At 34.6% G+C, this 17144-nt stretch overlaps 1 protein-coding gene across 1 annotated transcript in view; it reads right to left on the reverse strand.

Annotated features, from left to right (window-relative positions):
• Positions 1 to 17144, reverse strand: part of Cc2d2b (coiled-coil and C2 domain containing 2B) — a gene marked incomplete at its 5' end in the record, with an annotated part of 97751 nt that overhangs the window by 46853 nt on the left and 33754 nt on the right. Inside the window, 9 exons of the mRNA XM_063245163.1 lie at positions 3952 to 4061; positions 4786 to 4882; positions 6364 to 6534; positions 7669 to 7760; positions 9699 to 9791; positions 11132 to 11335; positions 12877 to 13015; positions 15094 to 15241; positions 16413 to 16563. Coding sequence (XP_063101233.1) covers positions 3952 to 4061; positions 4786 to 4882; positions 6364 to 6534; positions 7669 to 7760; positions 9699 to 9791; positions 11132 to 11335; positions 12877 to 13015; positions 15094 to 15241; positions 16413 to 16563 — 1205 coding nt within the window. The remainder of the gene's footprint in view (positions 1 to 3951; positions 4062 to 4785; positions 4883 to 6363; positions 6535 to 7668; positions 7761 to 9698; positions 9792 to 11131; positions 11336 to 12876; positions 13016 to 15093; positions 15242 to 16412; positions 16564 to 17144) is intronic.

Here is a 17144-nt window from a genome sequence, read left to right on the forward strand (position 1 = left end):
AGCAACTGAGGTAAAGAAACAACTTCATGAGATTGTAAAAGCAATCAAATCCGAAATAATGTCTCAGATTAAAGAAGAAATCACAAACATAATGAAAAAATTGCTCAGCATTATCTAAAGACAGATAAAAAAGAGGAGCATAGAAAAATGATGGAAACCTTGAACAAACAATATAGAAAGGAATTACAATGCATGAAACAGATTCAAAGAGAGACCCAGGAAATTAAAAAGTCAATTGAAAGCTGGCAAAACCGCTTGAAAGAGACTGAAGGTAGATTTTCAAACCTTGAACATTGCAGCTAATGATTATGAAAGGAAAAATCTCTTAAAAATAACAAGGAAATAACAATTCAACAGCTGCAAGATGATGCAAACAAGCATAATATAAGAGTGATAGGTATCATTGAAGCAAGAATCAACACAAACGAAATTAAAAGGCTATTTACAGAAGTAGTAGCAGAAAATTTTCGAAACATGGGAAAAGGATCTGACATACAGTGAGGCATACAGTGAGGCATACGTGAGGCATATAGAACTCCAACTAGCCATAACCAAAGTAAATCTATACCCAGACATACAATAATCAAGATCCCAGAAATTCAGCACAAGAAAAGAATATTAAAAGCTGTTAGAGAAAAGAAACAGATCACTTGTAAAGGAAAGCCAGTAAGAATCATGGCAGATTCATCAACACAAACCATCAAGTTAAGAAGAGTTTGGAGTGGAGTGTTTGAAATCCTGAAAGAAAACAACTTCCAACCCAGACTGATGTATCCTGCAAAACTGTCTTTTACAATTAATGGAGAAATAATATATTCCATGACAAAGGACAAGGAATTCATAACTGCCAAACCAACCCTACAGAGAGTTCTAAAGGATATTGTAGAGAGAGATAAAGATAACCATGGTTTCAGGAACAACAGAGGAGAGGACTGCCAAATAAGGCAATTGAATGAATGGGAAAAGTGGAGGGCAAACCACAGGAGGATAGCATGCAGAGACAAATCAAGGTATGCTGGTTGTAACCATTCATGTAGATGGCCTTAATTAAGTAATGAAAAGAAATACAGGGAAAGTGGATCAAGAAACAAGATCCACCAATATAGTGTATACAGGAAACAAAGCTAGAAAAGAAATGCATAGACTGAAAATCAAAGGGTAGAGAACGATTGTTCCATATGACAGGAAACCAGAAAAAAAAGCAAGTATAACTTGCCCATCAACTGCAGAATGGATAAGAAAGATATGTTATTTTCATACAATGGAAAGCTACCCAGCTATAAAGTAGAATAATCTCAAAGCTCTTGTGGGTAAACGGATGAAACTGGAGATCATGTTCATGGTCAAAACAGTTTGAATTCATACAAGTGAACCCTAGAATAAAAAACAGAAGGTATTAATGGGATCCAAAAAGCAAAATAGTTATTGTAAAAGTGATAAGGGAGGAAAAACCTGGAAAGGAAAGGTAGTAACTATTGTTCATTTTTTATTGTCTTATCTGGAACTCTTGTATTGTTTTCTCAATTTTGTTAGCTTTGGTTTTGTTTTGCCTTGTTTTTTTAGATTTTATTTTGTCTGATGGTATGGGCAGCTATTTTGAACATAATGGGATGTATATGGTAATCATGGCTAGTTTCCTATTATATTGTTTTGAAGTCTTATAATGCTTTCATTCATTTGTTTAATTGGTTTTATTGTTTTGGGTTTTTTTGTTTGACTTTATTATGTGTGATGGTATGAACAGCTATTCTGAAGAAAACGAGATATTATGGTAGCCATTGCTGATTTACTATCATCTTTTTTTTTTAAATTTTTTTTTTTTGTCTTTTTCCTTTTTATCGGTACCAGGGATTGAACTCATGACTGCCTGGTTGCAAGGCAGGCGCTTATGCCGCTGAGCTAAATCCCCAGCCCTTACCATCTTTTGAAGTCCTATCATGCATTTATTCTTTTGATTGGCTGTATTCTGTTGTGCTTTAATTAATTTCATTATGTGTGATGGTATGACAACTTTTTTGAAGAAAATGAGATTTTATAGTAACCATTGTTCATTTCCTGTTTTCTGGTTTTGAAGTCCTGTAATGCTTGTATTCTTTTGATTGGTTTTATATATTTTTTTATGTTTGATATTATTGTGTGTGAAGGTATGGTCAACTATTTCAAAGGAAACAAGAGACATCATGGTAGCCATTGTTGATATCCTGTTGTCTTGTTATGAAGTTCTGTGTTGCCTGCATGGGTCTGTTCTGATTTACTTTGTTCTGTTCTGAATTTTGTTTTGTTTTATTCTCTTTAAAATAAAAAAGTTTTTTTGGAAGATAACAAATCTTAATGGTCAAAAAACAAAAAACAACAAGAACACCCCAACCAAACTGAAAATGGAAAACCACTTAAAGAAAAAGAAAGATAAAAAAATTAAAAGAAATAAAAATAATAAAATTCCTCTTGTGTTCACAGTTCTTTAGTGTCTAGAGGCATGCTGAGTAACCCTGCCAAGTTTGCAGCAGAAATTTTGCTTGATATGGGGTGATTTTAGCCTTTGAATGTGAGAACTGGGACCAATCTTTGGTTGACAATGTTTTCTTTTTTTTTAACTTTTATTTTTATTTGCTGACAATATTTTCAATGTCTCTCTCTCTCTCTCTCTCTCTCTCTCTCTCTCTCTCTCTCTCTCTCTCTCTCTCTTCTCTTTTCAGGTACCAGGGATCAAGTTCATGACTGAGTGCTTGCAAGGCAAGTGCTTATCCCGCTAAATCCTCAGCCTCATCTCTGCTTATTGTGTTTATCTTTCTCGCAGTCTGTCAGTTGATGTGGTGTCGTAGGATAGGGAGAGCCTAAGGTTGCTGCCATGTACAGTTGACTTCTTCCAGACCTTGCCCAGTTTCTCTGTTCCACACCACTAGCTCCTCTTCACTGCTGGTCACTGAGTAGCAGTACTCTTGTCTCACCATAGACCAAGGCTGTTGCCTGCTTGTGCCACTAGGCCAAGGCAGCCACATGAGTGGAGTCTGTGTGGTCCCAGCTCCAGCGCTGCAATAGAATTCCTCCTGGTTTGTTTCTCAGCTGCTGGCAGTCCACTGTGACTGGATGTCTCTTCCCTCCTCCCACTTTGGGACTTGGCAGTGTAGCAACCTGGGATTGTTCTGCTGCTGAGGTTCACCCCAAATCCACTGAGTTATGGCAGCTCCACCTGCTCTCTTATGCTCTGCATGTCTGTGTACTGAAACACAGCACCAGTTTGCCTCACTCACCAACAGCTGGCTCTGTGGGGCCCCTGAGAAAACTGTGTCATGCCACTGGACTGCTTTGCTAGGCTCCTCTGCTGGGCACACTGAGCTGCTCTGCTGGACTGCAATGGGCTCTAAATACTAGATTTGGGCTTTGGATTGTACTTCTTCTAGTTTCTTGAGGTACATCTCAGGTAATTTATTTGAGCTCACTGGATTTTAGGAGATACATTTAGACAAGAGCAAAAAGATAAAGTATAATTATGAACATGGATGAATCTCTCAAAATAAGTGTAATGAATAAAACTGGAGAAAAATACATAAATATGACTCAATTTGTATAAAGTCAAAAGCATGATTAGCTATATAATGGGAACAAATAACTATGAAGCAAAACTGTAAAGGAAGAGAGAATGATAAATACAGATTCATGACTGACACCACTGGGAGGAAAGAAAAGCTGAACAGTTAGGTAATCATACAGAGAATCTTCAGAAGTGTTGGTAATACTCTTTTTAAGCTGGATATTAGATACACAGGTATTCATCTCATTATTTGCCTTCAAAATTTACACGTATATATTACATATATAATAACTTATTATGAATATAATATTTCATGATTTTAAAGCTTAAAAATAAAGCCTATTCCGGGCATGATTTTCAATAAATGGCTCAGGAAAATAAATTTTTAAGGAAATGTGGAAATATAGATTCCAACTTACATAAAATCTACTTTAATTTCTTCATTCCAGCATGGATGAGATCCACTTTCTGTATTAGTATGATATACAGTATGTTGAAAAGAAACTTCTATGAAAGGGTGTACAGTATCCTGAAAAACGTAAGCATTGACTAGGTTTTTGTAACATTTTATATAGTTGGTAACAGTAGAAGGCTGGAAATTTCTTGGCAACTGGATGGCTTAATATTTTTAGTTTTCTAAACCTTTATTATTTATTTTGTTAATTTAATAAATATCTATCTGTATCAGGTACTTTTCTAGAATGCAAGAGTAAGTAGTACTGACTCATAAGGATTTAAAAATCTACCAGGGGAAAATAAACAGGTAAATAAGTACAATGAAATACAAGGAAAAAATCCAAGTGAAATATACTAAAGTGTAATACAGGAGAAAGAATGAGTGAGCTTCTGAATAAAAAGAGCCTCACAGAGAAATTACTTCTTGAGCTTGAGCTTTGAGATATTGAGTAGAATTTGGTTTGTCCAATAGTATGGAGCTGTATGGAGACCATTCATGGCAAGGAAATGACTTACATATTGTGGAACACGTAGTAGTATGACATGGCTATGGGGTGGAGAAAAATAAGGCTAATTGTTAGTCAAGAGCCCAAACAAAATTCATTCTAAGGAGCTTGTATAGATCCTGACAGGAGAAAATGAAATGGGTAGAGTTACATTTTATGAAGACCTCCACTAAGTTGTAGAAAGTAAACTGGAAGCTGAAGAAAATATACATGGAGAGACCAATTAGCAGACATATGCAATTCAGAGCAAAATAGTCAATATTGTACTTTGCAGAAATCTTAGATACTTACCTCATTTAAGATACTATCTGAGTCTATTGATGTGGTTGTTTCTTTATGTCTGAAGCAAGGCATAGATGATTTCAAATAAGCAGGCATATCCACAACTCTTCAGGAAAAACAATATAAAGACTACATTTAATTAATTTTGGTATTGGTTTTGGTAGAAATGTGTCACTATTTTCCCTGTGTTTCTGGAAATACATAATTCAGTTATCCTGGATCTAAGTTTTTGTCATGTCTTATATCAGTGGTTAGAACTAAATATTTGATAGTTAATATTCTGGAAGAGTGACTTGTAAATGCTGAACTATGGATTTGATCCAGTCTCAGAGAAAATTTTCACTACTATTCAGCAAAAGGAAACAAATAAAGCCAGCGACACTTTAAAGACTGTCCTGCTTGCTTTTTACACTATTCTTTTACAAATAATTATACAAAATGATTTTATATGTTCTTGTATCACAAAACAATCTTTGAAATATTCACATATTTTTTTTAGTTTTTTTTTTTTTGTCTTTTTCGTTTTTATTGGTACCAGAGATTGAACTCACGACTGCCTGCTTGCAAGGCAGGTGCTTATGCCACTGAGCTAAATCCCCAGCCAAAATATTCACATATTATGAGAATATTCAATTCTATTCATGGATAAACTCATGGTTTGTAAAACATAGGCAAAGCATGTATTTTATATATGTACCATGCACTAACCAATTGTACCACTGGAGCTTTAAAGTATTTTAAATATAGACTAATATAGTCTATAGGTAAAATGTTTGCTTTTTTAAAAAGGTAAAATTTTTGTTGAAATGAGCATAAAATATGTAAGAAGAATACATGTGTACTAACCATGGGTAGAGAAGGCTATCTAATATTCTTGAGGCATTGGGGCACAAAATATTCATAATATATCATATATGACACTAAATATATAAGATAGTAAATATTCAGAATTGAATTCAACACTGAATATATATAAACACAATATTCATAATGCTTTAATTTGGCTATCTATTGGTGATGTCCATTTGAGCCCCACACATCCTTAATTCAAGAAATAAGCCCCAATCAGTGTGGACCAAAGTGATAGATAAAATCATACAAGTCCATAATATAAGTCACCTGCAAGTTCATAATGTAACAGGGTGCAACTGTAGTAACTCTAATTTCATGAACGATTCATTTGCCTCACAGCTTTCCTAGGACATTAGCTAAAACAAAACTGGTGCCCCACCTACTTTTTCTAGCTTCCTACTTCCAATATGGTAAGGGCCAGTGACATGGAATAGTGTGATTGGCAGTAGAAACTTTGTATTTTCACCAAAGTGAATAGTGACAAAAGGAATTTATTCACCAAAGCATGAGAAGGTGAACATATGACAAACACTACACCTTAAAATTATTTTGGAATCTCAAACTTCTGAAAACTCGATATATAGCACTGAAAGCAGTTATGACTATTTTAACTTTTACTATTTTTAAGTATGTAAAGCATTAATAAAGTGGAAATTTTTACAAATGAGATCAACAAATTTATCACATTTAAGATGAATATTTTGCAATTTCAAAAACTGAAGTATATTTCCCTACCTATTGACTGCTGTTTTCCTGGTAGGAATATTATAGGCCCTCAATATTCTTATGAGAATTTTAATATCTCCATCAGAAATAGTCTGTGCTGTAACTCTTTTCCTTTCTTTCCTCCGAGGTTTTAACTTTCTGCGTGGTTCAACAAACTTACAAATTGCATGTGTCAACTGGCTACAGAAGAAAAAATGATCAGCCTATAGACATAAAATATTGTAGCTGATTAACTGTAAATAAGGGCATTATTCCAAACCATATTAATTATTCTGGGCACAGAGTTGTTTTAAACCCAGGAAGGAATACTTTTTCTGAGCACAGAAAGGAAGAAATGCTATATTTTCTCATCTTGAGAGGCAACGTGTTGCTCTGCATTCTTTGGGTACATGCTCCAGTATGAGACAAGAACAAAGAGGTAAGGCCACAAAACACGATGATCTTTCAGAAAGTTATTCACTTTTCAGGAATCTTTCTCCTGTAAGTGACTGAATATTTGGTCTCCATGGCTCTGAAACCAGAGTTAGTTTATATATACTGTGAACCATGGTAACAAAAATCCATAGAATTATATAGTCGCACCTATTTTCTACCAAGACTGAAAATAAACCCAAGAGATTTCAGCATTCTACACCAGTTAAAACCTCTAATTTCACACACACAAATATCAAGCATTTACATGTGGCCTCCAGAGAGGTTTCCTAGAGACGTGGCAGACATACTCCTGTTCTTAGTCTGAAGTTTCACAAATAGACAGCATATATATTGAGTTACTTCAGTGAAGGTTCCCTCAGTTACTCATTGTAGACCTCAGTGCCCTGGCACAACTCAGGATTCTCAGATTTGCAAGGGGAGACCATAGGCTTACAACTAAAGCAACAGCTTGTCCAGTAGCAGTCCTGCAATAAGAAAACCTTAGGGCAAGACAATTTAGGCCAAAGGTATTTTTTTGTTTGTTTCTTTTCTTTTTTAATAAAAACTTCTTACCAATAAAGAGGTGAAAAACTTTGCTAAAATATAATATTAAAAACATATTAGGGCTGTGGTGATACAGCTCAGTGGCACAGTGCTTGTCTGGCAAGCACAAGTTCGATTCCTGGTATCAAAATAAATACATAAATAAATAAAAAATAAAAACACACCATGTATATATTCTAAAATGCAAATTAAAAATGATCAAATATATTTTAAGTATTTTTATTTTATTTTCTGAAACTGCATCTTTTGGCAGGTAATTTAATATAAAAATAGAGAAGTTAGAGTATTCAAGCAAGGTTTAAACCTTTATATTTCTCACTCAAATTTTAATAGTACCTTGAAGATACAATTTCTTCATAATCAGCCACAATATCTGCCAAGTTAAATTTGTTAACTTTGATGACTCTTTTCATTACTGATCTTCTCTCCTAAAAAAATACCCAGAATTAAACACTAAAAGACATTGTTTATATTTAACATTAAATACTAAACCACGCTTCTAGTTTTTGCAGGCAGTAAATGGAAAGTGTTCTTAAACGAGTGAAATATGATTCTGTTTCTACCATGAAATCATTCAGAACTCACACAACCACACCAAAGCTAGTTCGTTCTTCCCACTTTTTTCTTTCTAGGTCCATTTGGTTTCATCCTAATTTCTTTGCTTACATGTGTTCTAACTCTGTATACATGGCCACCAGCTCTCTTTGTTGAAGGGGATGGATGCCTTTTTGAACTAATTTCTGTAGAAGCCACTACCTAATTGACATAAATCTTGACCTACAAACTCAAAGAAATCTAACCACATGTTTGTATTTCCTTTGAGTCACTCCCATGCTGACTTTAAACCCTCATTCTACGAGTTTGGCCCAAAAGTTAGTACTTAAGCAAAGACATTTCCCAAAGCCTTTGCAGTAGACCTTGATTCTTTCTGTGAAAATATTCTTTTCACTCTGAGAAAATTCCTCCTTTTCTCCTTTAGCTCTGTTCTTTATAACAGGTTTAGTCTTTCAGGCCTAAAACTAGAAAACAAAGGTACCAGGTAGCTATTCTTTGCTTTCTGATCTTTCTTGCTGCAGATCATTCCGGAGATAATACAACCTAGAGCCTAACAGCCTGCTTGAAAGTGACAGGAAAATGGAATTGTGAGAAGAATGAGAAAAACATATCTAATTCCTGAAAATTATCCTTCCAGATGGGCAACGAATTGTTCCCCTGGAAGGTGAATCAGGCTCCTCTGGCCCCAAGACTATTCACTCTTTTTCTCTCTCCCTCAGCATCCTTCAGAGTGGAATGTTTGCTGGAATCCCTCATGCTAGGAGCGCTTTCTTCAGTTTTTACATGTGGTCTCATTAATCCTAGAGTATTTTTTCTCCCTGCAAAACTCCATGACCAGTTCCCTTACTTCCTTTAAGTCTAAGTAAGTGGTAGTTCCTTTTTGAAGCATTACCTTTTCATGAACTTCCTTGCACAACTTGTATCACATTGCATCCTTCCACTACAGGACTCTTTACTTTCTGCTTTATTTTTATAGCCAGTCTCATCTGACACACTAGTAATGGTTGCTCATTGTCTGACTTCTCCCTCTAGAATATAACTCAGAATGTCATAATATTAAGCTATCCTGGGGCCAGGGATGTGGTTCAGCGGTAGAGTTCTTGTCTTGTATGCATAAGGTCCTCAGTTCGGTCCCTAGTATCACACACACACACACACACACACACACACACACACACACACACAAACCAAATAAAAATAAACTATTCTAAGATAGTAAGTAAGTGTTTATAGGAGTTGAAACATGATTTTTTAAAAGTTTCTTCTCTGGATTTCTAAATAAATTTTAAACACCTTCAGCATCCCTTCTTCTCTTGCCCTCTTACTGATTCTCTACTCTCCTCCCTCCTGGGTTTCCCCATACATAAAAAAGAGAAAATATACAGGTGATATGAATTCTTTTTTCTTATGAGCGAGAACATGTATTTTTCAAGATAATAAAATCATTATTAAAGTATGTTCCAACTTTTTTTCTTTTATGTCAATAACTGGTGAAGAGGAGCAAGGATAGAGAAAAACATCTGCCAGTGCTAAAGGAGGGCTTAAAGTGAACTTTGGGTGGTATGTAACACATTTAAACAGAAGTCAGAATGTACTTTTAATAACTTAAGAGTTCACTGTCAATAATGTAACCTACATCTGAAAGGGAAGTCTTAAGAGAACAGAAAACTCAGTGCTTTAGAAAGGTGATGAATAAGTAGATTTGTCCACCTAATTGTCTGGGAATGGACTATTGCTATGTGCCTAGCATATCAGTTTTCATAAAAATAATGGCAAACAACGTGATCATTCAGTGTCATTGCTTCTGTTACCTTTTTCAGAAAATTGATGGCATTAATCCTTTGTGTAATAATAGAATTTACATCTGACATAGACATAGCCATTTCTACCTGACTTTCATACTCCTAAACAGAGAATTTAGTTAGTTTCATTTGAACGTAACAAATTGTTCATGTAAGGTATACTGATATAAAAAATCGTTACTTATTTCAGTTCACATGTAGGGATGACAATGGCACTACGCTGGTATTGGCAGAAGAAAACATTTTGTCTGACTCTCCCACTGAGAACTAAATAAAAATTATCATTATAGTCTATTTGCTTCTGAAATAAACTCTATTCATTTTTAAAACAGAATAATGGTTAAGAAAAAAATCTGTGATTGAAAAATGAGATGACAAAAAGTCATTTTGCATCAACATGTCCGATCTTGCCTGATCTTAGAAGCTAAGCAGGGTCAGACCTGGTTAGTACTAAATGGGAGAAAAGTCATTTTGCACTTTTCTTTTCACTTCTGAGCCATACCTAAAGAATGTCATTATCTCACTTGACTCAGACCACGAGCATGCTCCCTCTGCAATTTGAGTCTTACAGATAATGAACCCGTATAGTGCGTGTCCTATAAGCGGCTGAGTGAAGATCAGACTATTTCATCTTAATCTAAGTTGGCTGATCTCACTCTCCAATCGTAATTTTACTGCATAGGCATTGGCTTCAGAGATGGAAAAATAACTCCTTTATTCTTGAACTAACCCATAGCAAGTTCAAGTACTATAATTACTTCAATTAGTTATTTCTACAAGAACCATTTCTTATAATTCCTCTGTTGTAAAACTGGTGGCATGCTGGTATTTAACACTGGGTTCTTTTGAAGTGGGAGGGAAATCTCCAATTTGTAGCATTTAGTGATTTTTCGCATAAATACTCCCCCAGCAGCAAATGAAATCACTAAAAGTAGAGTTGGGATGAGATATGTACAATAGTCTCTCACGGGGTGATGACAGCCAGCTACAGCACACCACTAAGTAAGACATACTTTTCTTTCTTTTTTGAATATTTAAAAAATTCTGAAATAGAGATATGCCCTATAATCACTGTGTAAATTAATTATGATAATTTCTTCCTTTAGCTCCAAGAGCTACCATTAATTTAATAAAATAACAAAAATGTAATATAATAACAAAAATACAGCAATGAAATAAATTTAAAGCATTGAAATATGCTTTAAAGGATTTTGGTTGTTAAATACATTGTTTGGCTAGTACTAAGTTGTGAAGCCAACCTAAGGATTTTTTGAAATATGGGGTATCTATTCCTTCTTAATGCCTAAAAAGAAGGGCATAATGGGGTTATGGTGATCTGCCTGCAGATATTAATTAAAAATAATAAAAAACTAGGATAGATTTAAAGCACAAAAATATTAACTTTATTATACAAGCAACCATATCCAAATAGAAATCAATACCTGAAAGACTAAATCTGGAATCTCTCTATCATAGAGGGGCACTTGCTGCAAGAGAAAAATATTTAATTGACCTGCATTTCTAAGTTGCAGAAGCTGAAAACGTTTGCTCTTTTTCATTTCTTCTTCAGAAACAAAGTTAAATTCATCTTGCAGTTGTTCAAGACGGAAATACTGTGGGACATCCTGCCCTTTATGTTTCATATACTGTAAAGACGAAAATGTAAAATCTTGAAATATTTTTTTTAAAACAAGAGTTATTTAAAAAAAAAAAAACCCACCACCATGAGATGTAAGATTCACAATACAAGCAAGTATGGTGCAACTGGATCTGTAGAGGAATAGGACCTGCAAAAATACAGAATCCTTAAGAAGAATGAGAACTTTTTTTTTTTTTTTTTTTTTTTGAGATGGGGTCTTGCTATACAGTTCAGGCTGTCACTGAGCTGACTTTGTAGCCCAGGCTGGTCTTGAACGCTCAACGATCTTCCCATATCAGCCTCCTGAGTGCTGGGATTACAAGCGTAAGCCACCACGCCCGGCTAATGAGAACTTTTTGAAGGCTGGAAATTTATCCTCCAGCAGAGATGAACTTGGCCATTTGAAAGATGTCAGTAGCTGATACATGGGGGATTATTTATCTATGCAAATTAAATATTAACAAGTAAATCTATCACATCAAGAAGAGGAAGAATATAATGGAGATTCAAGCAGGAAAAATAAACACAGAATTCTACTTGCAATGCTTTCCAATCTCTGCTCAGTCATGACTTACACAGGAAATGAAAATTATTCTAACAATTAAAAGATGAGATTATTATTATCTAGTCGCCCTAAAAGCTGAGAAAGAATCAATATTTCTGTATATCTGTAACCAATTTGCCTATCAGTTGGGAAGCTCTGGCCAAGGAAGCTTAATTTTACCTATCTAAACTATGAGTTTCCTTTATTTAAGTACCACAAATTAAGTGAATGGTAAATGCAAGGAATATTGCTAGCTGCCATCAGAGAGACAAATATTATTAGCTGTAGTACTATACAGAAAGATAAGACACATGAATGGTTACATTAACAGGCAGAAAGTGAGTAACATCATAAGAGATTATTTAAAAGAAAGAAGAAAGAAAAGAAAGGAAGAAAGGAAAGAAAGAAAAGAAAGAAAGAAAGAAGGAAAGAAGGGAGAGAAGAAGAAAGAAAGAAAAAGAGGAATTTGAGAAGAAGGCCAGGAAAGAGGAGTGCATGCCTAACTGCAAACATTGATCAGACTTGCAAAGTGGATTAGAGTGCCACAATGGGTGTCCTAGGTAGAGCAATGGTATGGATAAAGGTATGAAGACAGCATATATGGAATACATAGAACAACAGTTCATTTGGCTATAAGGAAGAATAGCAGGTGGGCAGATAACAGATCCTGAGGGGAAAAGTTCATTTATAAGACATTCAGTAGATCATTCTGATATCTGCAGTACCTACTGGCACCTGACAAATGTACAACTGATGCTGGCCAGATGAACTTGCTGAATGTGCTGTGCACTACGCAGAGTCCATCACACCTGAAGTAGGAATTATTTCAGTTGCTGAATATCTAATTGCCTTTATAATATTGTAAGCTGAAAACTGCATCTGTCCTGTAATTTATCTTTACATATCTTTAGTGCTTGAAAAAAACATAGATGACTATGGGGGAGTACAGAGAGATAGACTAGGAAACAGAATATATTTATGTACTGATATTTGCTATAACTTACCATAATAAATTCCATTATATCAGAATATTCTGGATTATTTGGATCAATTCTGATTTCATCTGCCCATTGAAAAAGCTTCTGTGCATTAATAAACCATGGAATTCCAGGAATACCTCTGACCTCTACATTCCTTAACAAACTAACATAGAGAAAATATTTTGTGATTTGCAAGCAATATGTGGATTAGACATCTTATATAGCCTACAGCCTATCCAGTTGAAGTATTTACAGATAAAATCTATATGTTATTCATAATGCAATGAATATATACCAATTCCCCATGATGAATGTATTTATTATGCATTGCAACATATAGTAATGAAAAAGGGGAAAAAACAAAGAAAATACAACATAAAAGATACATTTTCTAGTTCTTCTCATTCTAACTCTGTTATAGCTTTTTGATAAATATCCACCCTCCCTTAAGAGACTAAAAGTTTCATAAGGGTTTAAAGTCTATAAATATTTATCTTTACTATGTCTGCTTTATGGATAGCTAAATTATAGCCAATAATTACATAGTGATTATTGAATGTATTCTGTAAACACAAAGCATAGTAACTTAGCACTTTTTTCTTACAAGATATACAATATGAAATTTTAATCCAAATATTTTCTTAAGTGAAATTAAGTAAATAATACACAATGCATAAACTTTAGATTGTGTCTTTACAGTTGAAATATTATAGAGAGTAATGCAATTAAGTGGGCAGTATTGGGCAGATATGTATGTGGTTATATGAGATCATTCAAACATTATGGTTATAAAAGATAGGTTAAGATTAGTAATAATATTCTCAGTATTCTAACTATAGCCTAAGAGCAGAAGGAATTCAACACTAAAGAACAAAGATTTCTTGAGAGCCATCAATTATCCTGTTTACTATTTTCACAAAAAAATCTCTTCTATCATGTGAAATAAGAATTTAGACTCGATTTCTAAAATTCTTCTCTAATGTGGCTTGAGAAAAGTTTATGTCTATAAATAAAGATTCCAGAAATATCTTTTTGACACAGTCAATAATGTTTTAGCCCAGACACGGAGACATTTTTTTTTTTTTTTTGTCTTTTTCATTCTTATTGGTACCGGGAATCGAACTCACGACCGCCTGCTTGCAAGGCAGGTACTTATGCCGCTGAGCTAAATCCCCAACCCCCACGGAGACATATTTTATACTGTCTCCTTTTTATTAATCCCTGTTCATGTATTTCTGTTGAGTCTTCTCAAGCTATTGCTGATAAAGTCAAAACCTGGAATGCTAGAATGTAAACAAAATTACAAATAGATGAAGTATGAACAGTCTTTTAGTTCCTATTCTGCTCTCATGGTTGAACTGTTTCGATATCTTTGTTATAAGAGATTTCTAGCGCCCCATACCCTTGACACATCATGAAACGTATTTTCCTTTTCCTAAGAATGGTTTTAGCATAGATACCCTAGGAAGCAGAGCCATCAAAGCAAGGCTTAAATGTTAATGAATTGATTATGGAGAGAAATTTATCCTCTTTTCTTTTTTAAAAGAAAGTTATAATTGGATTTCAACAAAGCCCCTTGATTTTTGTCTCTGGTAAAGTAATAAAAACCTCAAAGTCTTGTTAGACTGACTCCCCCGGTTGCTGTTATAGGTGTTTAGTTGATGACTGTGACAAAATCCACAGTGATCTGCACACCCTCTTTCCACAACCAAATACTAAGTGAGCAAAGCGGTCTCTTGGCTCAAAATCCAAAGTGTTAAAGATTTTCACTTTGCAGATGAGTTTGAGGTAGCGTTAAAAGGTATGTGAATTCCTGAGACATAAAATTCCTAAGATTTTTCCTTTCTAAAAAAAGATAATATATAAATCATTCTTTGGTTATCCAGAATGACAGGGAAACTGAAACACACTAGAAATAAAATCTTTGGGAGTTGTAGCCTTTGCTTATAAATTAAGGATTCTGGAAATGCCTCTCTCATTATCCATGTGGCTATAATCCTAAACCCTCTTACATACAAATACATCTATGTCTTAGTACAATGATTTATGTAAAAAGCAAGTCAATATCCAAATAAATTAAATTGTTTTCTGTGCATGTGTGTTTTGTGTGGTGCCTGGCTGAGATCACGTTTTTCTACATGTTCTAGCATGTTCTACACATGTATGTTTTGTGTAGAAATGTATGCTTTATGTGATGCCTGGCTGCGATCACATTATTTTTCAAACATAAAACTTTGTTACCTATAATTTTCAGATCTTAATGACTGTGGTAGAGGTGCCAGAGGAATGCCATTTTCATCTAAGGCCCATGATAGAGAATAGCTGAGTTTTCCTGATGTTAAAAGACAAAGCTCTTCAGTTCCATTTCCCTCAAGAAGAAAAGGCACATCTGTTTATAAAAGGAATTAAAAACACGATTTGTTTAAAAAGTGTACAGTTGAAGCATGTGGTAAATTGTTCCCCTTACTTCCACTTATGGTACCCCAGGAACACAAAATTAGTTCTGTGTTGACCCCAGTTCTATTCCAAGCACTCTTTCTCATTTCTTCTCTAAGATACCTCAAGGAAGACTGCTTCACTCAAACTACAAAAGAGACGAAATATATTGGGCAGACTGCACAGAGATAAACATCTCTACTTTTCTTTTCTGATGCCTGGACCTTTCTTAACCATTCTTTCTGGGAATGGCTTCCAAAAGGAAAAAAAAAAAAAAAAAAGACCATTGGCAGCAGAAAAGCATTTTTCCATATATTTTAGTCTTCTGCCTATCTTCATTTTTAATCTCAGCCTCTAGAGAGTTGAACAATACTATTTAAAACTTTTTCTGAGTTCCCAGGTTTCTTAGAGTTCTTGAGCGCAAAGTTTTTTCTCCTGGGTCTCCATGTGCTGCTCTGCTTTATATGGATCCTATGCAAGTGGTGTTTTTCTCTCATTCCCTGTCCTTTTGATTTCTTTTATCTACTTTTTCCCCTCTCTTTTTTATTCACTTATTCTTGCTTTCTTCCTTTTCACTAGATGGGCACAAGTTTGCAAAACTTCTGCGAAGCTTTACTAAAGGAATCTTGGGAAAAGAGAGAGAAGACAGTTATCTCAGGGATGTCCTAACTTTAATTACATAAGAATAAAATCATTGGAAACAAACAGAAACATTTCTTCTTTTCTCTGTCCCTTTCTTAGCCCCCTACTTCTTTTCTTCTCTCCTTTTCTTTTTCCCTTCCCTACACAGTTTGAAGACTAATTCACACGTCATGGAACACCATTAGCTTTCTCGAAGGTTACAGGCAAGGCTAGAGTAATTCTTTCCACAGAAGCAGAGCTACTGCTTGGAGAGCATCTTTTTGCCTCATGGCGTAGGAAAAGCATTAACTTCTCATAGCCCAAAGAAACCTGAAGTGCTAACTGCAAATTTTAAACTTCCCAAAGATCTGATTCAAGGAAAAGTTTTACACAATCTAGTTCAATTCATTTTAAGCCAAATATAAACACAGGATTAATTCCTCTTGCAAAGAACTCAGGGTTTTCTGTAGAAAGTTGGGAAGGGGTATTTGGTATAAACTCACTGCTTCCTACTTCTCCATCCGCAGGGCTGACCAGCTTCTCAGAGCTAAACTCTACATATTCCAAAACAGTTCTGCCTCTCAACTCTGTGTTGTTAGGTAAAGGTAAATATAATTTTGCCAGTAAACTTGTCCTTTTACTTATTTCATAAAGCTAAATATAAAAGAAATAAACATATACAATATACTGAAAATTACACAATAGAAAAATAAAAACATAAGGACCTTCAATAAAATACTTGTGTTCATTTTTTAAAAATACTAAAATAAAAATATAACATTTCATTCACATATTTAAGGGAAAAGCATATAATCATATGACCTTAGAAATATAATCCCTTCACATACATAAATCTTTTTTTCCCTACTAACTTTACTTGTAGGCCTAGTTTAAAGCATAATACCTTAGCACCAGGACTTCTTGATTAATCTCTTTAACTGTTCCTAATTTTCTCCATTATCCTATTTTTCTTCTTCATTTAATAGAGAAAGTTTTGTACTTTCAGGGGTGTATCCTGTGTTTTTTTTTTTTGTTTGTTTGTTTGGTTCTTAAAGGGATCCAAACTATCAATGACAAAGAAACACAGGAACAGACTGAATCCACCAAGTCGCTATGGAAATGTGTAGAAAACATCCAATGGTCACAAAAGGTATGCAACATATTCTACTTTAAACAACTGTCTTCCAACTCACTTGTAAGTGAAAAATATTGCTACATAGCCAAGGTCAGCAGGA

The sequence above is a fragment of the Cavia porcellus genome, unplaced genomic scaffold, assembly GCF_034190915.1.
Source record: "Cavia porcellus strain 051 isolate PalLab524CR breed Dunkin Hartley unplaced genomic scaffold, mCavPor4.1 scaffold_2, whole genome shotgun sequence".
In the NCBI taxonomy this organism is placed as follows: domain Eukaryota; kingdom Metazoa; phylum Chordata; class Mammalia; order Rodentia; family Caviidae; genus Cavia; species Cavia porcellus.